The sequence below is a fragment of the Hemiscyllium ocellatum genome, chromosome 5 (assembly GCF_020745735.1).
Source record: "Hemiscyllium ocellatum isolate sHemOce1 chromosome 5, sHemOce1.pat.X.cur, whole genome shotgun sequence".
In the NCBI taxonomy this organism is placed as follows: Eukaryota; Metazoa; Chordata; class Chondrichthyes; order Orectolobiformes; family Hemiscylliidae; genus Hemiscyllium; species Hemiscyllium ocellatum.
The window spans coordinates 123,495,598-123,521,827 of NC_083405.1; the positions used below are offsets into that span (position 1 = coordinate 123,495,598).

A 26,230-nucleotide genomic window follows, 5' to 3' on the forward strand; every position below is an offset into this window, starting at 1 on the left:
ACTTCCATTTCTATTGCTCGCATTGCGTGTGTTTGTGTGCGTGCGGGTCGGGGGGAGGGAGGGAAGGGGAAAATAAAAGGGAGGGAGGTGGCGGTGGACTTGGTGTTTGGAAGTAAACGTCTCGCTAAGATGCCAACCAGCTGCGCGGCCTACGGATGTACAGCGGTGTACAGAAAAAACACCAACACCAGCTTCCACAGGTGGGTGAGGAGAGAGAAAAAACCGTGATTTGCCGTGTTAAGGATGAAGGGGGAGGGAGGGGCGAGCGGACAGGTCACCCCCACCCCCACAAACGACGGTTGAGCCCGGGCCTGCAGCCTGTTTATCTCGAGCGGCGTTCCCATGGCGGCCGCCTGCGTTCTCCCTACCTATGAGTGAGGAGGGCGGTTTATTTTTTTTTGCGTGACTTTTACCCCCATCCCGTTTTCTTCTTCGTCAAGAGTTAGAGTTCGTGCGGAGTGTCAGTGCGGGGCCTACCTGGCAGTCAGGGCATTGAAGTCTGTCGCTGCTGCCGCCGCCGCCGCATGCGGCATATTAATTTTTTTTTGGCTCTGACACTTTCCGATATGGATGGCGGAGGGAGGGGGGGGTGGTGGTTGGAAAGAGAGGGGGAGCTGACGGCATGTGGGGGAGGGGAGGTACAGCCGGAAGTACGGGTCCCGGTGCGCGCGCGCTTTGACGGAATCACTTCCGGTAGACGTTGGTTACGGACCGAAAGGTGCGGGAAGGAGGACAAGTGGGGTACATCGCGCCATCCCCCCGCCTATCCATCGGGCCCGCCCTTACCCTTACCCTATCCACACCCGGACCGCCTTTCCCCAACACCGTCTCCCACCCCGAGTCGACCCGCCCTTCTCGGCGCTCTTTCCCTCCCTCAAAGACCTGCCCTTCTGGTCTCCTCTCCTCAACCCCGCCCTCACCGCTGTCCCACGCCTCTACCTTAGCCCCGCCTCCTTCTCGCTCTCCCTTGGCCCCGCCCCCGAGCGCCGTTATTTGGTCCCGCCCCCTCGGGTCTCGCCTCATTATCCTGGCAGTTTGGTGCCGCCCCCTTCCTCGCCTCATCTTTGGGCCCCGCCCCCTCGTAACTGCCGTTTGGTGCCTCCCCACCTCTGCACTTGCTTATGGCCCTTCACCTCGTCTCCCAACCTTGTCGCGCCTCTCTTACGGCACCGTGTTTGTAATTATATAGCAACTGCTGTTACAATGGTAATGACGTAAATTTTTTGCTATACGGAAGTCTATATGGACAGGCAATGGATCATACAAGGTTCCACCACATGGTAGAACTGGTTAGTAAGATTAGATCATTTGGAATCTAGGGACAGCTATATATTTGCATTTAAAAAATTGGCTTGAATGCAGGAGCTAGAAGATGGTGGTGGAGGGTTATTTTTCAGACTGGAGGGCCTGTGATGCAAGGATCAGTTCTGGGTCCACCGCTTTTTTTGTCATTTTATATAAGGATGTACAAGGATTTATGCTAGGTTTGGAGGGTTTGAGCTGTAAGGAGAGGCTGAGCAGACTGGGGCTATCTTTCCTGAACCATCAGCGTTTGAGGGGTGACCTTTATAAAGGTTTATGGAATCATGAGGGGATGGATAGGGTGAATAGTCAGGTCTTTTTCGCAGTGTAGGGGAGTCCAAAACTAGAGGGCAGAGGTTTAGGGTGAGGGGTGGGGGGAGACTTAAAAGGGACTTGAGGAGCAACTTTTGGTCCTATGGAATGAGCTGCCAGAGAAAGTGGTGGAGGCTGGCACAATTACATCATTTAAAAGGCATCTGGATGGGTACATGAACAGGATGTGTTCAGAGGGATATGGGCTAAATGGGGCAGCACGATGACTCAGTGGCTAGCACTGCAACCTCACAGCCCCAGGGACTCTGGTTCGATTCCCGTCTGCATGGGTTTTCTCCGGGTGCTCCGGTTTCCTCCCACAATCCAAAGATATGCAGGTCAGGTGAATTGGCCATGCTAAATTGCCCATAGTGATGGGTGCATTAGTCGGGGTAAATATAGGGTAGAGGAATGGGTCTGGGAGGGTTACACTTCGGAGGGTCGGTGTGGACTTGTTGGGCTGAAGGGCCTGTTTGCATACTGAATCTCATCTAATCTTAAATGCTGGCAAATGGGACTAGATTAATTTATGATATCTGGTTAGGATGGACGAGGGTCTGTTTTTATGCTGTATATCTCTACTTTAAATCAACTCAAACTCAAATCAGGGAGGTTAGCAAGCATTATTAGAGATTTTTATCGGATCATTTTAAGACTCTGCAAGAGTTATTAGAGGCTTGGTCAAAGAGATTGTGGGAGCTGGGAGAAATTAGCTAGGCTATGAAGATGACAGCTCGAAGTATTGATTAGCCTGTATTTGGTTACATGTAATGGATGGGCACAGTCATGCAAAAAAAATTAAAAAGAACATGAACTGAAAAACACAGGGTGCTCACAATAACAGATTTTGAAAACAAACTTCAGAGAGGAGTTGGCAAATGGAAGAGTGGCCAGTAGAGTTTTGGAAGACTGAAGAATGGATTTCAAAAATACATAGTCTGAAATATAAAAGTCACGGGTGACGTTACAGAGGTGGAATCTTTATAAAGAAGTGGATATAGGATCAGGAATTCAAATTACAATTAAACAAAATTAGCATTTCTCCAAGTCTGCAAATGTGTTGCTGGTCAAAGCACAGCAGGTTAGGCAGCATCTCAGGAATAGAGAATTCGACGTTGAGCATAAGCCCTTCATCAGGAATAAGAGAGAGAGCCAAGCAGGCTGAGATAAAAGGTAGGGAGGAGGGACTAGGGGGAGGGGCGATGGAGGTGGGATAGGTGGAAGGAGGTCAAGGTGAGGGTGATAGGCCGGAGTGGGGTGGGGGCGGAGAGGTCAGGAAGAGGATTGCAGGTTAGGAGGGCGGTGCTGAGTTGAGGGAACCGACTGAGACAAGGTGGGGGGAGGGGAAATGAGGAAGCTGGAGAAATCTGAATTCATACCTTGTGGTTGGAGGGTTCCCAGGCGGAAGATGAGGCGCTCCTCCTCCAGCCGTCGTGTAGTTGTGTTCTGCCGGTGGAGGAGTCCAAGGACTTGCATGTCCTCGGTGGAGTGGGAGGGGGAGTTAACACTTTATGAATTCAGATTTCTCCAGCTTCCTCATTTCCCCTCCCCCCACCTTGTCTCAGTCGGTTCCCTCAACTCAGCACCGCCCTCCTAACCTGCAATCCTCTTCCTGACCTCTCCGCCCCCACCCCACTCCGGCCTATCACCCTCACCTTGACCTCCTTCCACCTATCCCACCTCCATCGCCCCTCCCCCTAGTCCCTCCTCCCTACCTTTTATCTCAGCCTGCTTGGCTCTCTCTCTTATTCCTGATGAAGGGCTTATGCTCAACGTCGAATTCTCTATTCCTGAGATGCTGCCTAACCTGCTGTGCTTTGACCAGCAACACATTTGCAGCTGTGATCTCCAGCATCTGCAGACCTCATTTTTTACTCGAAGATTTCTCCAAGTCTGTCAAGTTGATTTCCCCAAAGCACTGCTGCCTCAGCGCCAGTCAGCTGGGTTCGATTCCTGCCTCAGGCGACTGTGTGGAGTTTGTACATTCTCCCGTCTCTGCATGGGGTTCCTCCCATAATCCAAAGATGTGCTGGTTGGGTGAACTGGCATTGCTAAATTGCCCATCGCGTTAAATGCATTAGTCAGGGGTAAATATAGAGTAGGAGAATGGGTCTAGGACTGTTACTCTTCAGAGGGTTGGTGTGGACTTGTTCCGTCCTGCAGGGAATCTAATCAAAGCAGCTTCTAAAGACATCAAAGCACCTCTACTTCAAAGAGAAAAATTAGAACTCTCCAATCTTTCTATAACTGAATTTCCTCATCCCTGGAACCATTTTCACAAATCTTTCTTGCACTCTCACTGCTGCCTTCACATCCTTCTAAAGTATGGTGCTGATTTGTGCAGGTTACCTTTTGTGGCACTGTAAATAAAGCCTGGAATGCTGTATGCTTTATTGACTGTGCTCTTAGACTATCCTACCATTTTCAATGGTTTATGCACATGTACATCCAGGATTGTCTCCTTCTGTACCTCTTTTTAGAATTGTAGCCTTTAATTGTAGACCATGTCTGTGTTATTCCTAACAAAATGAATCACTTCACACTTCTCTACATTTACAATATTAATTACTTGTCCGTCCATTCTGTCAACCTATATATATATTCTTTTTGAAGTTCTATATTGTCTTTCTGGTTCATAATATTTCCAAGTTTAGTATCATCCAGAAGTTTTTATATTGTGTCCTGTCTACTAATGTCTAGGTCAATAATATATATCAAGCAGAGCAGGATTCTGAATTCCAACCTGGGAAACTCCACTGTAAATTTTGTTCCAATCAGATTCCTGTCACTCAGCCAATTTTGAATCCATGTTGCTACTGTCTATCATTTCATAAGCTCTAACTTTGGTCACAAATGTAACATGTTATCAAATACCTTTTAGAAGTCCATGTGCACACATCATAACCACTTTTCTCATCAACCCTCTGTTATCTGTTACAAACTGGGGAGAAGGGGTGAATCAAATCCCTACGTTTTAAAGTCTACTCGATTTTTATATTTATGTTGTGCAGCTATCTCACACTCTAATTCATTTTCTAAAATAAAGATAAAATACTGCAGATTCTGGAAACTGAAATAAAAATAGAAAGTCCTAAAGAAACTCAGCAGGTCTGTGGAAACAGAAACAGAGTTAAAGTTTCGAGTCCAATGACTTTTCTCTCATCTTTTTGAAAGTTGCTATTCAATCTGTTTCCTTAAATCTTACAGTGCATTTCCAATCACAGCAATTTTCTGTACTTTTATTAAAAAAGCAACAAAACTCCAATCCATCTTTAATTGTCTAAAATCTGTGATCTCTGCTTACTAGCCCTCACATCTGCAGAAACAATTTCTCCATTTCCACTCTTATCAAAGGCCCTCATAATTTGAAAAAAAATACATTTTTGAAAAGCTTGAATGTACAAATTTGTATATCAGAGAAAGAAAACTATTTCCTGTGTTTTTGTTTTATTTTAAGGTTTCCATCTAACCCTTGGAGACGGACAGAATGGATACGGCTTGTTCGACGTGAAAACTTCAAGCCAAGCAAACACACCTTCCTTTGCTCGAAACATTTTGAGCAAACATGCTTTGACCGGACAGGACAAACTAGGCGCCTGCGAGAAGATGCTGTCCCTACAATATTTGACTTCCCACCACACATGCAAAATGTAAGGTCTGGATCTTGGTCGTGCTCCACTTTAAAAGCCCTGTGCTAGTTGTAAACCTAGGAAATAGGGGCAGGAGTAGACTGTATGGCTCCTTGAATAAAGTCATGGCTAATCTTCAGTTTCAATTCCACTCTTCTGCTCACTACCCACAACTTCCTGAGAGAGAAAATATCTGTTTATCTCAGCCTTAAATATAGGATGAAGGAAAATCCACAATCCAGGGGCAGAAAATTTCATAGGTTCACGACCTTCTGGGTGAGGAAATCTTTCCACTTCTGTCCTAAATGACCAGCCCTTTATCCTGATTGACTGCCCTGTGTTCTAGATTTCCTAGCATGCTGCAGGGATAACTGCCTTCAGAATCTTGCATTTTTCAGTGAGGTGACCCCAAAAGACCAGAGATTATGGACCCAGTTTAGTCCATCCCTAAAGTATATCTGGCTGGATTTTGTGGAGTTGAAGATGCTCCATCCATCCATGTCCCTGTTGCATCCCCTTGCTTCCCTCTGTCACTTTCTTCCTTCACCCATTTCCAAACAGAATCAGAATTAAAATTTATCAGCAAGGCACATTCCGAACTGGGGCCAGCAATCTGATGTGATTGTGGTGAGAAAGAAGCAATAAACAACAGTGTGGATGGAAGGAAAACTAATATGATACAGCCATTGGCAAGCTTCAAAACTGGGTCCCCTTTCAGTGACGAATTGACTTGATTTGAGCAGTGGACTCCAATTAACAGTCTAGTCACTATAATCCTTCTCAGTATAACTTGATAGAAATATGGTAACCAGCTGAGCCTCCTGCTCACTATATGCTGTCCATTAAAATATCTTGGACAAGCAGGGATTGGCCTTAACTGTAGCTGACCCTACTCTAGTTAATAGCATCCCACCCACAGCTGGATGTTATAACATTATTTTTGTTTTTTTTTACACAGAAACTAGTATCCAGGAAAACCCCTTTGACCTCTGCAGGTATCAGTAACCAACAGGACCCATCCAAGTCTAGCAGTAGTACTGGCACGAGCACTCGGACAACTGGCACCAACACTAGGACTATTAGTACTAGCACTCGGACTACTGGCACTAGCACCAGTACCAGTCCTTGCACCACCAGCAGTACAGAAGTTTTCCAAGAACATAGCTATTGTTTGGCTAATCCTGTCGTGGCCAAGAGGAAGGTATTCCAGTTGCAGGATGAAGTGGACTACCTCCGCCAACAAATAAGAATCAGCAGGCAGAGAGAACGTCGAGTGGTCAAGAAATGGAGAGGCATCAGCAACCTGCTTGAAGACTTGAAAGAAAGAAACTTGTTGCCTAAGGGCAAAGGAGCAGAGCTTGTTCAGTCTGTCTTGACTGATGAATCATTTAAAGGCAGATGAACTGACTGAACTTTCACAAGTGTGTGGGTACACTGACCAGACGAGGCTTCCTTTTACTGTCCATTTCTTTTGACCCAAAAGCACAGGAGTGAATGTTTTGATCAAACCTTTCACCTACCAAACTCTGCAACGCTTGGATGCTTTGGTTTATTGGTTGTTGTTTGCTTCAGCAGTCGATATAAAAACATTTGAGTGATGCACATTGCATTTGTTAGACTTGAAATGTAGCCAAGTAGTGCAGCTGATGTTACAGGGGACATTGGTGTATGATTTAGTGACAACAGACATCTGCTCACAAAGCATGGCCAGATTAGATACTTTCCCTATCATGGCATGCCAGGAAGTATTGGCCAGTTAACTTGAACAGTGCCATGACTCTGTTATTCAGTGGGTCCTGACAAATTACTAGCCGACTATGTGCCTTGACACCAGCCTCAGAAGGGCAACCCTCTGCACCAGAATAATGTTTTTGTTTCCTATGTCAATAGACCTGTGTACTTGCACACACCACAAGTTGGATTGAGACTGCACCTGATCCATTTCATGCAGGCTTTTTACAGCCAGCCATAAGCAAGCGAAGAAGTGTTTGCCCTACTAACTGAATAGAATATCATCGCTAATAGGTATAACCAGAAATCAGACTCCTACGTCTTTGCAAATGTTACAGGCATCTATACCTCCACCTGAAGGGCCCAAGCAGATGCAGTCTTCAGAATCGACTGTGGCGGTAGGTCATTACCAAGCTGATAGATATTTTAGAAATTCAATTTTTAAAATGGCAAATAAACTATTATTGTGAAGTTCTGGAAATCTATTAAGAGTGCATTAAGTGCTTAAGCCAACCAACGGGGCAAGCCATACTCCTTGCAATTAGCAGACCGGAAAAAACAACTCTTGACAGTGTAAGATAATGACCAGTACTCATTTAATGTGTTGTTAGCTCTTGTGTGACTAGAGGAGCTTGTACCTTGAAATATTGCCATTCATTCAGCAGCAGAAGTAATTGACAGGCCAAGTGTCTGCTCATAATCTGTAAGCATTTTATATTTTATAAAAGCTTTTCAGTTTTAAGTCTGACCCAAAGAAGCTCTGATTGTCTTTATCAGGGAGCAATGAGTTGCTGAGTCATACAGGCAAGGAGGCTTGCCAATCTCTATGCTTAATCCATACACAATGAGGTGATCCCAGTCAAAGATGGTGTCGGAGCAAATGAGTGCTCTTATTTCCCCTGACACATGGATTTCTATCCTGGAACTGGCACTGAAAATGCAGAATGATGACTAAATTCAAGGCTATGCCACTTGTGGTTAAATAGCATTCTTGACTGGGAAACTATAGTTCAAGTACTTTAGATGGGTCAGTTTTTGTCCAATGTGTGGAGGAGGGTTTCCTGACATGGTATGTATACAGGCTGACAAGGAGTGAGGCCACATTAGATTAGATACTGGGTAATGAACCAGGCCAGGTGTTAGATTTGGAGGTAGGTGAGCACTTTGGTGATAGCGACCACAATTTGGTTATGTCTACTTTAGTGTTGGAAAGGGATAGGCATATACCACAGGCAAGATTTATAGCTTGGGGAAAGGCAATTATGATGCAATTAAGCAAGATTTAGGATGCATAGGATGGGGAAGGAAACTGCAGGAGTTGGGCACAATTGAAATGTGGAATTTATTCAAGGACCAGCTACTGTGGGTCCCAAATAAGTATGTACCTGTCAAGCATGGAAGAAGGTGTCGAGCTGTGCTTTACTAAGGAAGTTGAATCTGTCTTCATGAGGAAGAAGGTAGTTTATGTTCGGAAGAGATGTGCTGGCTTAGTTAGAGCGCTTGAGACTTACAAGTTAGCCAGGAAAGACCTAAAGAGAGAGCTAAGAAGAGCCAGGAGGGGACATGACAAGTCATTGACTGATAGGATCAAGGAAAATCCTAAGGCTTTCTATAGCTGAATCAGGAACAACAGAATGATAAGAATAAGATTAGGGCCAATCAAGCAAAATAGTAGGAAGTTGTGCCTGGAGTCAGGAAATATGGCAGTGCTAAATGAATACTTTTTTGTCAGCAATATACTAGAAAAAGACTGGTCGAGGAGAATACTGAGATACAAGCTACAAAACTAGATGGGATTGAGGTGCATAAGGAGGAGATGTTAGCAATTCTGGAAAGTGTGAAAAATAGGTAAGTCCCCTGGGCTGGATAGGATTTATCAGAGGATTCTCTGGGAAGCCAGGGAGGAGACTGCTGAGCCGTTGGCTTTGATCTTTATGCCTTCGTTGTCTGTCTATAGGAATAGTGTCAGAAGACTGGAGGCTAGCAAATGTTGTTCCCTTGTTCAAGAAAGGGAGTAGAGACAACCCTGGAAATTATAGACCTATGAGCCTTGCTTCGGTTGTGGGTAAAGTTTTTGGAAAGTGTTACAAGAGATATGATTTATAATCTTCTGTGAAGGGTAGTTGTGCCTCACAAACCTTATGGAGTTCTTTGAGAAGGTAACCCAGCAAGTGGATGAGGGTAAAGCGATTGATGTGGTGTATGTGGATTTCAGTAAGGCATTTGATGAGGTTCCCTGCGATAGGCTATTGCACAAAAAACGGAGGCATGGAATTGAGGGTGATTTAGATCAAAAATTGACAAGCTGAAAGAAGACAGAGGGTGGTGATTGATGGAAAATATTCATCCTGGAGTTCAGTTACTAGTGGGGTACTGCAAGGATCTGTTTTGGGTCCACTGTTGTTTGTCATTTATATAAATGCCCTGGATGATGGCAAAGAAGGATGGGTTAGTAAATTTGCGGATGACACCTAAGGTCGGTAGAGTTGTGGATAGTGCTGAAGGATGTTGTGGGTTACAGAGAGACATGGATAAGCTGCAGAACTGAGCTGAGAGATGGGGGGGGGGAGGTCTTACGAGGAAAGGCTGAGGGACTTGAGAAGGTTGAGGGGTGACTTAACTGAAACATATAAGATAATCAGAGGGTTTGGTTGGACAACGAGAGCCTTTTTCCTCGGTTGGCAATGGCTAGAACGAAGGGCCATAGCTTTAAATTGAGGGGTGATAGATATAGCTCAGATGTCTGAGATAGTTTCTTTACTCAAGAGAGTAGTAGGGGCATGGATCGCACTGCCTGCAACGGTAGTGGACTCCCCCAACTTTCAGGGCATTTAAATTGTCATTGGGTAGGCATATAGGTAAGAATAGGATAGTGTAGGTTAGATGGGCTTCAGATTGGTTCCATAGGTCGACGCAACATTGAGGGCCGAAGGGCCTGTACTACAATGATGTTCTATGTTCTACACATATTCTACAGTTTGTCCTATGTACTGTTCACTTGGATGAGGCATTAAAAAAGGAATAACAACATAAAACAAACCTGTAACCCATTGATTCAAGAGTTAGCAGGGTTGGGATATCTGGTCGACATGGACGGGTTGGATCAAAGGGTCTGTTTCCATGCTGTACATCTCTATGACTCTATGTATTAAAAAAACCTGAAGTGGCTATGGGGATATTTTTAGATTAAATTGAAAGTTTAACCACATTTTTAATTAATTTTGAGGGGTGTCTGCATCGCTGGCTGCGCCATCATTTTTCCCTTGAAGGTGGCAGTGTGTTACTTTTTCAAACCACTCCAGTCCATTTGATGTACATAGACCCACAATGCCATCAACAATGGAGTGCCAGGATTTTGACTGAGTGACACTGAAGGAACAGCAATGATTTCAAGTCTGGATGGTGAGTGGCTTGGAGGGGAGCTGGCAGGTAATAGTATTCCCATGCTGCCCTTGAATTTCTAGATGGAGTGGTTGTGATCTCGGAATGGTGCTGTTTAAAGAGTTTTGTGATGCATCTTGTAGGATGTACTCACTATTGCTACTGAGCACAGGTGTTGAAGAGAGTGAATGTTTAGATGTGGTTCAAATCAATTGGGTTGCTTTGTTTGGATGGTGTCAAGTTGGTACAGCCCTCATCCAGGCAAGTGGGGAGTTTTCGATCACACTCTTGACTTGTATTTTGTATGTAACAGACAGGCTTTGGGGGTCAGGAGGTGGTTACTCACTGGGTGACTCCAAGCCTCTAACCTGTTCTTGTGGCCACAATAACTATATGGTTAGTCAATTTCAGTTTCTGGTAATCCCTAGGCAGCTTCAGTGTTGGAAATACCATTGATTATCAGGGAACAGTCATGAGATTTTGATCATTGTCGGCGCTTGTATGGTAAGAATGTTACTTACCAATTATCAGCCCAAGTCTGGATATTGTTCACACTTTTCTGCATCTGAACATGTACTGCATCGGTATCTGAGGAGTTGCAAATGGTGCTGAATGTTCATGCAATCATCAGTAAACATCCCTACATCTGACCTTATAGAGGGAAGGTCATTTTTGATGAAGCAGCTGAAGATGTTTAGGTCTAGTACACTACCCTGAGGAGTTCTGGAGCTGATGTCCAACAACCACAGCCATCTTCCTGTGTGCTAGGTATAACTCCAACCAGTGGGCAGTTTATTCCCTGATTCCCATTGACTCCAATTTGTTCAGGCTTCTAGACACCACACTTGGTCAAATGTGGCCTTGATGTCAAGGACTATCACACTCACAACACCTCTGGAATTCAGCTGTTTTGTCCAACTTTAACCAAGGTTGTGATGAGGTCAGAACCTAAACAGGGGATCAATGAACAGGTTATTGCTGCGAAAGTACCAACTCATAGTATTTTTGATGACACCTTCCATCACTTTACTTTCAACTGAGTAGACTGATGGGACAGTAATTGGTTGGGTTGGATTTGCCCTGATGTTTATGTTGTTAAAAAAAATTATCCATATTTTCGATAGATGGCACCACAGTGGGATACAGCCCGGAGGAAATGGTCCTGAGAGTAACACTCTGGTGTTGTGTGGCTCTGAACATGGGCAAGGAAACTTCCTGCTGGTTACCACAAACCTTGCCCTTGGCTGATAATCAGTGCTGCTCCACGGTGAGCACCACCTGGAGGAAGCATAGGGAGTGGCAAGAGCACGAAATGTGCTCTATTAGAGAACTTCAATGTCTCTCACCAAGAGTGGCTTAGCTGAACTGAGCTGGTCACTTTAAGGACAGACTGGGTCTGCAGCAGGTGACGAGGGAACATACGAGGGAAAAACACACCCGACCTCATCCTCACAAATCTGCCGCCTGCAGAAGCACCTGTCCATAGCAGTATTGGTAAGAGTGATAAATACATTGTCTCGATATGGACTAAGTCCCACCTTTACACTGATAAAATCTTTGCGTTGTATGGCTCTGACCAGATATAGCAACCAGCGTACTTTCTCATGTTCTTTCCAGTTGAAGAATGGGGATTGGGTGGCAGCAACTTCTGGAACTGGAAGCCAATGCCATGATTGGCATGCTGACACCAATCACCATGCATGGAATTTTGGGGCAACTACACGTAGTGTAAAAAAAAATGGAGAACATTTTCTTCCTCCCCTACCATCCCACAGCTCTGCTCTTAGTAGAGAAGACCCATTCTCTCCCTTCCACCCAGTTTACACCCATTCTGCACATCTCTTATTTCTCGTTCATCCCTCCTGTCTTTGTGCAGAGATCCAGTGCAAATCTGTTCCCTTTGCCCTTCTTTCAAAAAGCAACGAATAAACAACCATTTTCCACCCCTTTTCAGTTCTGAAGAATCATACTGGACTCTGGTTTCTCTCCCCACCCATACTGCCAGAGCTGCTGAGTTTCTCCAGCACTTTGTTTTTACTTCAGATTTCAAGCATCCACAGTACTTTGCTTTATCTGAACAGTCCAGAAGACTTGTGCTCCAAAAATTGCCATGCCCATAGCTAAGCTGCTTCAGGACAGGTGCCATCTCTGCTAGGTTTATCCTACCTTTGGGACAGAACATATCTCCGGGGTGGTGACAGTGGTGCCTGGGGCACTGTCTGAGAGATATATAGGCATACTTATGGAATTATCAGGCTGTTGTTTTTACAAAAATATTAAGGATAACTAGAGAGAGAATAGGGCCCCTCAAAGATCAGCAAGGCGGCTTTTGTGTGGAGACACAGACAATTGGGGAGATACTAAATGAATATTTTGCATCAGTATTTACTATAGAAAAGGATATGGAAGATATAGACTGTAGGGAAATAGATGGTAACATCTTACAAAATGTCCAAATTACAGAGGAGGAAGTGCTGGATGTCTTGAAACGGTTAAAGGTGAATAAATCCCCACGACCTGATCAGGTGTACCCGAGAACTCTGTGGGAAGCTAGAGAAGTGATTGCTGGGCCTCTTGCTGAGGCCCTATTTGTATCATCGATAGTCACAGGTGAGGTACTGGAAGTCTGGGGTCTGGCAAAGGTGCCACTGTTTAAGAAGGGCGGTAAAGACAAGCCAGGGAACTATAGATCGGTGAGCCTGACCTCAGTGGTGGGCACGTTGTTGGAGGGAATCCTGAGGGACAGGATGTACATGTATTTGGAAAGGCAAGGACTGATTAGGGATAGTCAACATGGCTTTGTGCATGGGAAATCATGTCTCACAAACTTGATTTTTTTGAAGAAGTAACAAAGAAGATTGAGGGCAGAACAGTAGATGTGATCTATATGGACTTCAGTAAGGTGTTCGACAAGATTCCCCATGGGAAACTGATTGATTAGCAAGGTTAGATCTCATGGAATACAGGGAGAACAAGCCATTTGGATACAGAACTGGCTCAAAGGTAGAAGACAGAAGGTGGTAGTCGAGGGTTGTTTTTAGATTGTGACCAGTGGAGTGCCACAAGGATCGGGTACTGGGTCCTCTACTTTTTGTCATTTACATAAATGATTTGGATGCGAGCATAAGAGGTACAGTTACTAAGTTTGCAGATGACACCAAAATTGGAGGTGTAGTGGACAGTGAAGAGGGTTACCTCCGATTACAACAGGATCTGGACCAGATGGACCAATGGGCTGAGAAGTGGCAGATGGAGTTTAATTCAAATAAATCCAAGGTGCTGCATTTTGGGAAAGCAAATCTTAGCAGGACTTATACACTTAATGGTAAGGTGTTGCTGAACAAAGTGACCTTGTAGTGCAGGTTCATAGCTCCTTGAAAGTGGAGTCGCAGTTAGATAGGATAGTGAAGAAGGCGTTTGGTATGCTTTCCTTTTATTGGTCAGAGTACTGAGTTCAGGAGTTGGGAAGTCATGTTGCGGCTGTACAGGATATTGGTTAGGCCATTGTTGGAATATTGCGTGCAATTCTGGTCTCCTTCCTATTGGAAGGATGTTGTGAAACTTGAAAGGGTTCAGAAAATATTTATAAGGACGTTGCCAGGGTTGGAGGATTTGAACTATAGGGAAAGGCTGAACAGGCTGGGGCTGTTTTTCCTGGAGCGTCAGAGGCTGAGGGGTGACCTTTTATAGAGATTTACAAAATTGAGGGGCATGGATAGGATAAGTGAACAAAGTCTTTTCCCTGGGGTCAGGAAGTCCAGAACTAGAGGGCCTAGGTTTGGGTGAGAGGGGAAAGATATAAAAGAGACCTAAGGGGCAACTATTTCAAGCAGAGGGTGGTACGTGTATGGAATGAGCTGCCAGAGGATGTGGTGGAGGCTGGTACAATTGTAACATTTAAGAGGCATTTGAATGGGTATATGAATAGGAAGGGTTTGGAGGGATATGGGCCTAGTGCTGGCAGGTGGGACTTGATTGGGTTGGGATATCTGGTCGGCACGGACAGGTTGGACCGAAGGGTCTGTTTCCATGCTGTACATCTCTATGACTCTTTGACTCTATGTTTGACTAGTCTAAATTTGGTACTAGATCCCAGATGTTGGTAAGGAGGACTTAGCAGAATTGATAGGCGGCTGCTGCTGCTCTTCGGATGCTGCCTGACTTACTCTGCTTTTCCAACGCCACTCTTACCTTGAGTTGATAGGGCAGTTGTCATTTCCTATGTCGATCTGGTTTCATTCCTTTTTGAGGCTTTCTTTTGTGTAATGATACAATTGACTGATTTGGTAGATTATTTCAGAGGGGTAGTAAAGAGGCAGCCATATTTCTTTGGGTCTGGCGTCACATGTAGTCCAGACCAAAGGAGAATTTCCTTCCCTGAAGGACATCAGTGAACTAGGTGGGTTTTTATGACAGTTGATAGTGGATTTATGATCATTATTAGACATGTAATTCCAGGATTTTTTTAAGAATTAAATCCAAATTTCATTATCTGCTGTGGCATGATTTCAGCCTGCCCAAGTCTCCATCCCTGAATATTTCCTGTGTCTCTGGATTACAAGTCCAATGGTAATACAATGAAGCCATTGCCTCTCTCCCTTAAAAGGTACGTTGTAGTAAAATCAAATGTTTATACCCTTCATACCAAAGGTATGAGATAACAAAATGACCCCTGTATGGGTGCTGCAGCTGGGCTGATGTGTTGCCGACAGCTACAGTTTTTCCAGTGGGTGGCTTCACAAAAATGATGTCTTCTGGGCAGCAGCATGATGTCTTCTGGGCAGCAGCAAGAATGCAGTTGACCCAATTTGTGAGTTACTCAATACCACTGATTAAAGGAATAAAGCATTTGTGCTAGTAACAGGTGCGTCTCTTGCAGAATTTTCACATCCCGACCACTAAAAGGAGGTGGCTGTACAGCTGCGGGGTGAACTTAAATAATAACAGCAGAAAATGGTTGGTCTGCAATCGTCTCCTGATGCAACCTTGACCTTGAAATGAAATTCCTGGATCCAATCGCCAGGAGGCTCATAATTGCTCAGCCACTGCTCCACAACTCTCTTATCAGATTCCTGAGCTCACGGAAGATTGGTCTCTCAGCAATAACGAATAACAGTTTCATATAAAGCTCTAATCTCGCTGGAAAATTATTCTTTCTACAGTGGGGGTCACTGGTTGGGGTAACATTTATTGCCCATCCCAAGATGCTTAGAATAGACATTTATGAGCTGCCTTCATGTGCTATTATTGGCCACGTGCATTTCGGGAGGGCGCACTATGGCTTTGACTCAGCAACACTAAAGGAACAGTCATAGAGCTGAATATAACCATTGATGCACAAATACTACCTTAGGACCAACTCCCTTTGTATGATAGTGATAGGGCTGAATCTTTTTTAGCTAACTGGTAGTTGCTTTGCTCCAGTTGGAGGGATTCATGCTGTGAGGCCCAGATTTTAATAGACTTGCCACATTCCTTGCCATTCTGATTGATATGTTGTGTATCACGTCCAATTTAGGGTGTAGGTTTGATGTCCAGACATTTCATTACCTGGCTAGGTGACATCATCAGTGGCGACCTACAAGTGAAGTGAAGCTGTTGTCTCCTGCTTTCTATTTATATCTTTTTCCTGGATGGGGTTCCTGGGGTTTGTGGTGATGTCATTTCCTGTTCGTTTTCAAAAACTCACATTTCTGGACGTCACAGTAGAAAGAAAGGACAAGTGAGAATTACAAATCTGCGTATACAGAAAACTGACAAACACTGACCAAATACTCAACTACACCAGGAACCATCCCAACACACACAAACGAAGCTGTATCAGAACACTATTCCAACGAACCACCACACACTGCAGCACAGACGAACTTCGAAAAACAGGAGAACCACCTATATACAATGTATTCAAGAAGAACAGATACTCAAAAAACACACCACGACAAGCAGACAAAACACAGCCAGAAACCCTAACCACCTTACCATATATCAAAGAAGTTTCAGAAATGACAGTCCGACTACTGAGACCCCTCGGAATCCTAGTAGCACACAAACCCACCAATACTCTCAAACAAAAACTAACAAACTTAAAAGACCCAGTACAACCCATGGACAAAACCAATGTCATCTACAAAATTCCATGCAAGGACTGCTACAAACACTATGTGGGACAAACAGGAAGAAAGTTAGCCACCAGGATACATGAACACCAGCTAGCCTCAAAAAGACACGACCCCCTCTCCCTCATAGCCCTACACAAGGATGAAAAAAACCACCATTTCGACTGGGACAACACATCTATCCTGGGACAGGCTAAGCAAAGACATGTCAGAGAATTCCTAGAGGCCTGGCACTCCAATCACAACGCCATAAACAAGCACATAGATCCAGATGCTATCTATCAACCCTTCAGAAAAGGAACAGGAAATGACATCACCACAAAGATATAAATAGAAAGCAGGAGACCACAGCTTTGCTTCACTTGGAGGTCACCACTGATGATGTTACCTAGCCAGGTAATGAAACGTCTGGATATCAAACCTACAGCTCAGCGAGCAAACCTACACCCTAAACCTCAACCTGAGCTACAAATCTTCACAAACCTTGCGATCATGTCCAATTTCTGTCCCACCTTATACACCAATCCCAGAACAACTCATCACTTAGCTGAAACCCCAGAACTGACCAGCCTGACAATGGCACCATATTTAAAAACCAGTTGTGCCCAAAGACAAAACAGTTAGTCTGGAGGTGCTCTGCCTAATTTCTGACATTTGCTGTGGATATGGCAGAGCAGAGAAAACCAGTGTTGTGCTTTGTGAAAAGTGGCCTTTTCTTTAATGCATTCTTAGAATGAGGGTATCACTAGCTAGACCAGTATTTATTGCCCCATCCCTGATTTGCCCAGGGGCCAGTTTAGGGTTTCTTTTTCTGACAATCAGCAATGATTTTGTGGTCATCGTTAGACTTTTACTTCCAGTTTATAATTGAAATTGATTCTACCCTGGTGGGTTTCGAACCAGAATCAACAGAACATGTGCTGTTTCTCAGTATTATCCTACTGCTAGACGATTAATCCAATTAGGCCATCACCCACGCTGGAGGGCCTGTTGGATGAGGTGGTGCACAGGCAGAACTTTTGCTGTTCTTCCAGGAGCAGCTGGGGAAGCTACAATACAAAACCACGCCAGCCAGTCTTGAGGTTGCCACCCAGGTTAAAGCAGTCTCAGACATGTGGAGGAATGCACAGCGATGTGGGAAAAAGATCAGTGATCTTCTCCACTCCACCAACATGCATGACATCAGCTTCTCTCTGACAGTTCGCATTCACTCTGTCTTGGCAACAGTACCAATTTTCTACAAAGGATCATTCACTCTCACTACTGCCTACAACATTCACCCACTCACCCATGATATCACTTACCCTATTTACCCTCTGCCTGACAACTCACATGCTCCCCACCTACCACAAAAGTACAGCTGTGCCACACATTTACATCTCCTTTAATATCGCAGCAGTGTGTACGATCTACAAGATGCACTGTAGACATTCAATAAAGATCCTTAGACAGCACCTTTCAAAACCACAACTACTTCCAGTTAGAAGGATAAGGGTAGCACTATAGGAGGGCACCATCAATTGTAAGTTCCCCTCCCCACGTATCATCCTGACTTCGAAATATGTCATTGTTCCTTATGTATGGCTGGATCAAAATGTTTGAGTTCCTCCCTCGGGAATTTTGGGTCTTCCTACATTATGTGGACAGCAGTGGTTCAAGAAAGCAGCTCACCTCCATCTTGCTGAGCAACTGGGCAGAGGAATAAACACTGGCCAGCCAGTGATGTCCATGTCCCACAAGTGAATAAAATATCTGCCCCTCTCTTGTTCCAGCAGGAAAACAGCCCAAAATAGGTCAAAGTAAGTTAAGACAGTTAGTGTGCTGCCTCTCATTTTGGTCCTCACATTATGAGGAGAGGATTCTGACTCTGACTACACCAAGAAGGCCCTGGACTGGTTTCAGGCTGCCCTGGATTCACGGTGCTGGGAATCCTCTGAGCGAAGGCTGTCCCCCTTGACTGAGGCCTGCTGATACCAATGAGAAACTTCTGGCTTTGTATCTACTAAATGGCACAGCAAAACGGTAATAATATGAAGCTGGTCTGGCCTAAGTGGCAAAGTGCAAAAAGATGCCAGGGAGGCTCAGCTGCCAGTGCAGCTGGAGATGCATCATTGAGCTGCATAAATCCCTATTAGTGGAACAGAAATGTGCCATGAGAGGTCAGAAAGGCTGGCACATGTTGAGTTACTTAAGGAAATTTAACATGGATTTCCGAAGGAAAAGTGGTGTTTTATTAACTAGCTGGAGATTTTTGAGAGGTCAATGAGGGTAATATAGTTGGGGCTTCCAAAAGTATTTGGTAACCCAGTGAGCAAAGTTGTAGCCCATGGAATTACAGGGACAACACCAACGTGGAGAGAGAATTGGCTGAGCGACAGGTTACAAAGTAATAGTTAATGGATATGTTTCAGGCTGAAGGAAGATTTATAGTAGTATTGCCAGAGATCAGTATTGGGACCCATGCTTTTCCTGATATATGTTAATGACAAAACACAATTTGCACGTTTGCAGATGATGCAAAATTCTGAAGCATTGTGAACTGAAAGAAGAATAGTTAGTGGAATAGGCAGGGAAATCCCAGATGGCATTCAGTGTGGAGAAATGTGAAGTAATTCATTTTGGTAAGAAGAACATGGAGACACAATATAAATTAAAGGGTACAATTCTAAAGGAGACACAAAAGCAGAGAGACTATGGCTAAATCATGGAAGTTAGCAAGACAGATTGAGAACTCAGGTAATAAAGTGTCCTACCTTTTATTAAAAGGAGCACAGAGAGTAAGAGCTTCTCTAAGACTTCTGTAAGTCATAAGTTCAACCTATGTTGGAGTATAATCTACAATTAGTGGCACTGCGTATTTCGACGGATGTAAAGACCATTTGGAGACTGCAGGAAAGATTCAAAAGATTCTAGGGATGAGGAAGTTCAGTTATGAAGATAAAGTAGAGAAATTGGAACTGTTTTCCTTGGAGGACAGATGGCTGAGAAGGGATGTTTTTGATGGTATTCAAAATCATGAGGGGTTTGGACTGGATGGATAACAAGAAACTGCTCAAAGTTATGAAAGGATCGAGAAGAAAGCGCAGATTTGAAATAATTGGCAAAAGAAACATATTTATATAAAGAAACACATTTTAATGCAGAAAGACGTTAAGATCTGGAATACACTGGCTGAGTATAGCCAAGTTCAACGGAGGCAATCAAAAGGGAATTGGACTATTATTTGAAAAGGAAGAATATGGGGGTTCCGGGGGGAAATGGGAGAATGGCAACAGATGAATTGCTCACGCAGAGACCTGGTGCAGGCACACAAAGTTGAATGGCCTTTTTCTGCGCTGTAAAAATATTTCAATTCTGTGAAATCACTTCAACACCTTTTATAAGTTATTTTGCCAATAATCGTGCTGGTGACATGATGTACTATGTTGTGGAGATTTAAACTGTCAAGGCCATATCTTCAAATAACCCATATCATTGTTGCCTGTATTGATGAAGAAAGAGTTTAGAAATGAGATGGAGTTAGTGTCAGCATGGATTTGTTGGACAATGTGGTCACTTGTATAATCTTATCTATTGTTTCTTATTTTGGGACGAGAAGCTAATTAATACTTTTGACAATGACAATTTGTGTCTGAGTTCCACATATTCTTTCATTTTCAGGGAGTTACTCAGAAACCCACAAAGTTCCAAGGACCTACAAGAGCTCAGCAAGCAGAGGAGCTATGACAATTACAGTTTATCACCTTTCCTAGAAACTCAATCATCTTCCTTTTAAGTCTAAGTGGCTGCTGTGTAATTTATTATACCTGCTGTAAATATGAAGTGTGTTGCAAAAGTAAGTGCAGTTGTGGTCAGTAAAAGGCCATGACACCCCATAAGAATTTGAAATAATGAGGAAATGTCCCATCACTGTCAGCAAAACCACAACTGCACATAGGGATTGGGTGTGTGGGGTGTGGGGGAAAGAAGGTAATGTCTTTGAACAATTAAAAACACATTTCAGATTTGTTTAGTTGTCTGCTGTGTATATTGCAGTACCAGCGGAACATAGGTTGCATAAACAAATTATTTTAAGATGTCCTAGCAGAAGAATGAATTAATTTAGCCAATCAGTAGGAGAGCCATTCGGATGTGCAAAGTCTGAGGTTCAATCCACAGTCAATGCTGAGTAATCCAATTTTCAACTGAGCTGCAAAAAGAAAGACTAAAATTGTCAATGATACTTTAGCATAAGAGGAAAATCAACCAGGTTTGCTGTTCTTGTTCTAGCAATCAATATTGCAGGAGCACATTTGTGAACACTGGGTGATGAGACATTTAATTTTGACACCCTATCCCCGTTCCACTTAACCTGAATAACTGGATGGCCACCATTCTGCACTTGAAAAGGTATAATATTTCCTAGTTCATCCTGCTGGTCATTTTAAAAGAAGAGTGGGAACAGGTCAATTGTCGTCATAAACTGAGTGAAAGATTGTAAATAGCATAGGGAGCTTTGGGAATCTAGCAAAAGGAAAATAACCTCTTCTTGGGGAAAATGATAACATTTATCCAGTGCCCTGGCAATTCGAGGTTCGTGGGTTCAGGGATATGGGAACCGGAATGGATCATTCACCCCTTGAGCCTGTTCTGCTGTTCAGTTTGATGATAGTTCATTAGCATTCTTGACTCCATCTATTCAACTTACCATACCCAACAAAAAGAGTCTAAATTTTTAAATTGTGATTTGATGATACCTGCCTCATCCCACTTGCTTCAGTAGGAGAGTTCCAAGTTCCTCTCTTCTTTCTGACAAGACTGTGCAGGATCTTCACTGGCCAGCTTGACACAGTGTGTGCTTAACAAAAGCTGCTAAAATTGGAATAAGTGTGAGAGACCATTTGAACCTGTTTCAAAATAAAAAAAATAGTCTTTTGATTCAGCATAGATCTCCCTGGATTTATATGTCTGTCCATCCTAGTCTCATCCTTACTCAAAGCGGTTGGATGGAAGCACAGGATGTGTAGGAAGAACAAAAAGAATTACATTGAAAACTATAAAAAGTTCTTCGTGCTGATCATTTCAATCCAAAGGATTTTCCAGATCATAGTAAACTTCACAATGTGATAAAGATGTATATGTTCATAATGTAACTTTATCTCACAACACTGAGGAATCAAACAGGGAATGATACTGAGATTGACAATTTCAGCAGAGAGAATGAGAAATAGTTGACAAGAAAGCAACAACCAAGCTGCAGAAATGGAAAAGAATGAAAGTTAATGTTGAAATACAAATAAGAGTACCTTAAGAAAATGGTTAATCAAAACTTTTTTTCACTGCTGAAGAAGACACTTTGTCAAAACATTTCGCCTTGCACTCATCAGGACGTTTTGCAAGAATAACAATTGAAGGGGAACACCCACAAAAATGTTTTGGAAGCTGGTGCAATCGGGTTGACACTTGTAGCATGCAAACCATACTGGAAGTATCAGAAAAACATGATAAATGGACTAATAATAGTCAGTAGTCCTATCACAGGTTTTATGTTGCATTAAAAAAAATACATGTTAATAATCAAATCCAATTTCAAGATGTTTTATGGAATTACTTTCTACCTTGGACATTATATACTTTATAATTTACTGTTATGTTGATACACTGAGACTATCCATACTACTTGAAACTCAACATCATCTTCAAGAATTCAGTTTGCTTCATATGGTATTGGAGTTCATTGCCAGCCAACTTGCTCTATAGAATCTATGAAATGATGCTTCACATGTACTTAGGTGTATCAGTTTAGATGCTGACTGCCATTTACACAGACAGTACATGTGCATCAGTGTATATTCAAATCAGCTGTTCCAGAATTTGAAACTTTGCTCCACTCAGTCCTGTTTATTTTGCATTCTTCCCCAATGCTTCACAATTGATGGATGACTTGGCTTGTACCCTCAGAAAATCCCTTCCTAAACTCCCAATTCTCCACTTAAATCTCCTCAAAAAGAAGAAACCTCTTTTCTAGGCTTTTGGTCATCCCTTGCACATCGTGACTCACTATCTATTCTCCATAAAGTGATGGATTGCGAGTCAGTGATATGATACCAACTGTAAGTGCTATCCTACCACTTGTTGCTGCTATACTGTACATTGAAACAAAGGCTATATTAAAAAAAAGACCATTACAGTAAATAAGTGTAAATGATCCAGAAGAGCAAAACTTAGTTTTTGGGGTTGCCTGTACCAGAAGCCTGTGAACAGTCTGCAATGAATTTTGGAGATTGTTGAGATCTTATTTCTTCATGGAAGCAGCTAAAAGTTCAAGAAAAACCTACAGATTACTTAAAAAGGAGAAAAAGGAAGTTAAAGAGTGTGCAAGTATATTCCCTTGGGTGTAATTGTTTGCAGCTATAAATGCATTTAGATCCTGGCATAGCATTTAATATTAATTTTATTTTGTTTCTTCATCGTTGATGTTCAGAGAACTGTACTATTGTGGCAAATTAAATAAAATGTACTTTTTTCAAAAAAAAACTTTGGAATCTGTTCCTTCAAATTTTAAGCCTGATTGCTAGTTTTTATGTCTATGTTATGGCTCAATTTGTTATAGCAATCACTCCTGAACCAAAACAAAAGTTAAATGTTTCTGTTCCAAAAACAACAACTGCATGGGTACGATAAAAAGGCACTGAGTAATCTAGCCAAGAAACTCTTCCCACGCCTGGTGCAGCCCAACCTAAATTGTAACTGTTTACATTTTTACCAAGGAAGACATGGCAAGTAAGTACAGATATGACGTGTTGTGATACCAGTAGCATATCCCTAATTGATACCCAGTGAGACAAATAAATTGATATGTTTAATGAGGAATTGGTAAGATAATTCATGGATTCTCTTAACTGCAGGTTGATCTTGTGCACACAGTATGGGTTATTCTTTCAAGAATGAAAGTCAAATGTGTGCTAGTTATTAGAATATATCTTAGAGAGCCAACTGAAGTAATTTCCATTTGGTGATGGTAAAATTGAACATCACAATCATGGTGAATGACATCCTCACCTAGTGATGCCTCCAAGTGAGTTGAACATTCTGTGCTTTATTGGCATAGTTCACCAGTCTACATTGGAGACTATTTAGTCCTTCATATCCGATTATACAGACCAGTATGTTTCAGTCCTCTGCCTATACTGTTGGATGACCTCAATAAGATAGGATCACGTAGATTATAACTTACTTAGATATCCTTCAGATACAGAGGGGTTTACTGATTGACAATTCCAACAAGACTCATCAGAAGCAATGTACACATTGTCAATGAACAGGTTAGATTTTGCTAAATTATTATCATAATTACCCAGTCAGTATTCACTGCCCATATGGAATGGGCAACAGTAATCCACATCTTGAAGATGTAAGAAAGATAAATAACATCAGGAAGGGCCAAACTAGGGGACTAAAGTAAATTGTACCTTTTGTGAAATTTAAGTGCTTCTGTGGAGCAACTAAGGGAAAACCTCATTAACCAAACCTTTTGTAGGTCTACTGATACAAAAACAGGAATAAGTCAATAAATTTATAATTTTATTTGTTCACAGAATACCAGCATTATATTTATTTCCCATCTTTAATTGCTCTTGAGAAGTAATGCTAACCTGCATGCTTGAACTTCTACAATCCAAAGAGTGAACTTAGTCAGATGTCAGGGAGGGAGTTTAATCGAGCCACAGTGAAGAACTAAGCAGATATAGAGAAGCTGCTCCTGTTGGTAGAAGGATGGACAACCAGAGGGCACAGACTTAAGGTAATTGGCAAAAGAAGCAATAACGACATGAGGAAAGGTTTTCACACACAGCAAGTGTTTACAGTCTGCAGTGCACTACTTGAAACTATGGTGGAGGCAAATTCAGTTGGGGCTATCAAAAGGAAATTGGAAGAGGAAAAATGTGCTGGGATTTGGGAAAAGACAGGGATGTGACACTGGGTACATTAATCTTGTAAAGGGCATAAAGATGGGCTGAACTGCCTCCTGCATTTTAACCATTCTATGATTCTGTAATGTTATGAACAATAGAACCATAGGAAAGTTACAACACAGAAAGAGGCTTTTCAGTCTGTTCCATGCCTGAGAAAACTAGCACCCATTCTAATCCTACTTTTCAGCACCTAGTCCAGGGCAGATCCGGGTTCCTTTTAAATGATATGGATGTAAGTAGCTAGCTGAGCTGGAAGGATTCAGATGTTTTGTCACCATAACTAGGTAACATCATCAATGAGAGTCTCCGATGAAGCGCTGGTGATCTATTGATGGAGTTCCGATTTGTACACATCAATTTGGAGCCATTTACCAATCTCTGAAAAAAAGAGCCAGAAATTATATCACCCACTTAAAGGAATCAAGACACATAAATCGAAAGCGGCACAGAACACCAGTGCTTCAGCAGAGGCTCACTGATGACAGAACCCAGCATGGTGAGGTAATGTCTGAAAACAAACCTGCCAGCTCAGCGAGCAAACTACAATCTGAGTTATAGAGATGTACAGCATGGAAACAGACCCTTCAGTCCAACTCATCCATGCCTTCCAGATATCCTAACCTAATCTAATCTAGTCCCATTTTTCCAGCACTTGGCCCATATCCCTCTAAACCTATTCAACCTCTTCCTGTCGCTCAAATCCTCCAACCCTGGCAACATCCTTGTAAATCGTTTACGAATCCTTTCAAGTTTCACAACATCCTTCCGATAGTAAAGAGACCAAATTGCACACAATATTCCAAAAGTGGCCTAACCAACGTCTTGTACAGCCGCAACATGACCTCCCAACTCCTATACTCAATGCTCTTAATTTTAAGTCTCAATTTATTTCTAATTTCTAATGTTGTCTATACCAGTCAAATGGGCTAAGAAGTGGCAGATGGAGTTTAATTTAGATAAATGTGAGGTGCTGCATTTTGGGAAAGCAAATCTTAACAGGATTTATATACTTAACGGTAAGATCCTCGGGAGTGTTGCTCAACAAAGAGACCTTGGAGTGTAGGTTCATAGCTCCATAAAGTGGAGTCACAGGTAGATAGGATAGCAAAGAAGATGTTTGGCTTTCCTTTATTGGTCAGAGTATTGAGTACAAGAGTTGGGAGGTCATGTTGGGGCTGTACATGACATTGGTTAGGCCACTTTTGGAATATTGTGTGCAAATCTGGCCTCCTTCCTTTGGAAGGATGGTGTGAAACTTGCAAGGGTTCAGAAAAGATTAACAAGGATGTTGCCAAGGATGATTCACTGACCTAATGGCAAGAATACAGACTGTAGCAGAGGCTATGGCATAGGGGTAATTTCACCAGGTCAATAAGACTAATGTCCATGGGGGCATGGATTCAAATTTATTGAATTCAATTTATTAAAAAAATATTAAAAGCTGGTTGGGCCATATAACATTGTTGTAAATACTGAGCAGTTCACTAAGGTAAGGAAATCTGCCTATAATAACCTCATATCCACAGCAAAGTGATTTTGCCCACTCAGTTAAAGAATGAATAAAAAGACTCAAAAATGGAGTCCCAAACTAAATGTCATCATTTTTAAATTTACAAAACTTTGAGCTATATAGGCTGGGACGGTTTTCCCTGGAGCATCACAGGCTGAGGGGTGACCTTATAGAGGTTTATAAAATCATGAGGGGCATGGATAGGATAAATAGACAAAGTCTCTTCCCCGGGGTGGGGGGAGTCCAGAACCAGAGGGCATAGGTTTAGTGTGAGAGAGGAAAGATATAAAAGTG

At 42.8% G+C, this 26,230-nt stretch overlaps 2 protein-coding genes across 7 annotated transcripts in view; one reads left to right on the forward strand and one right to left on the reverse strand.

Annotated features, from left to right (window-relative positions):
- Positions 1-580, reverse strand: part of galnt11 (UDP-N-acetyl-alpha-D-galactosamine:polypeptide N-acetylgalactosaminyltransferase 11 (GalNAc-T11)) — a 171,733-nt gene extending 171,153 nt beyond the window's left edge. For all 6 annotated transcript variants that reach the window (XM_060825151.1, XM_060825149.1, XM_060825145.1 and 3 more), the window contains exon 1: positions 478-580. The gene's annotated coding sequence lies outside the window, so the exon portion shown is untranslated. The remainder of the gene's footprint in view (positions 1-477) is intronic.
- Positions 74-22,987, forward strand: LOC132815846 (THAP domain-containing protein 2-like). The gene is made up of 4 exons (XM_060825153.1): positions 74-200; positions 5,072-5,264; positions 6,202-7,372; positions 20,132-22,987. The coding sequence occupies exons 1-3, from the start codon at positions 130-132 to the stop codon at positions 6,643-6,645; spliced, it is 708 nt and encodes a 235-aa protein (XP_060681136.1). The 5' UTR covers positions 74-129; the 3' UTR covers positions 6,646-7,372; positions 20,132-22,987.
- Positions 22,988-26,230: the final 3,243 nt, after the last annotated feature.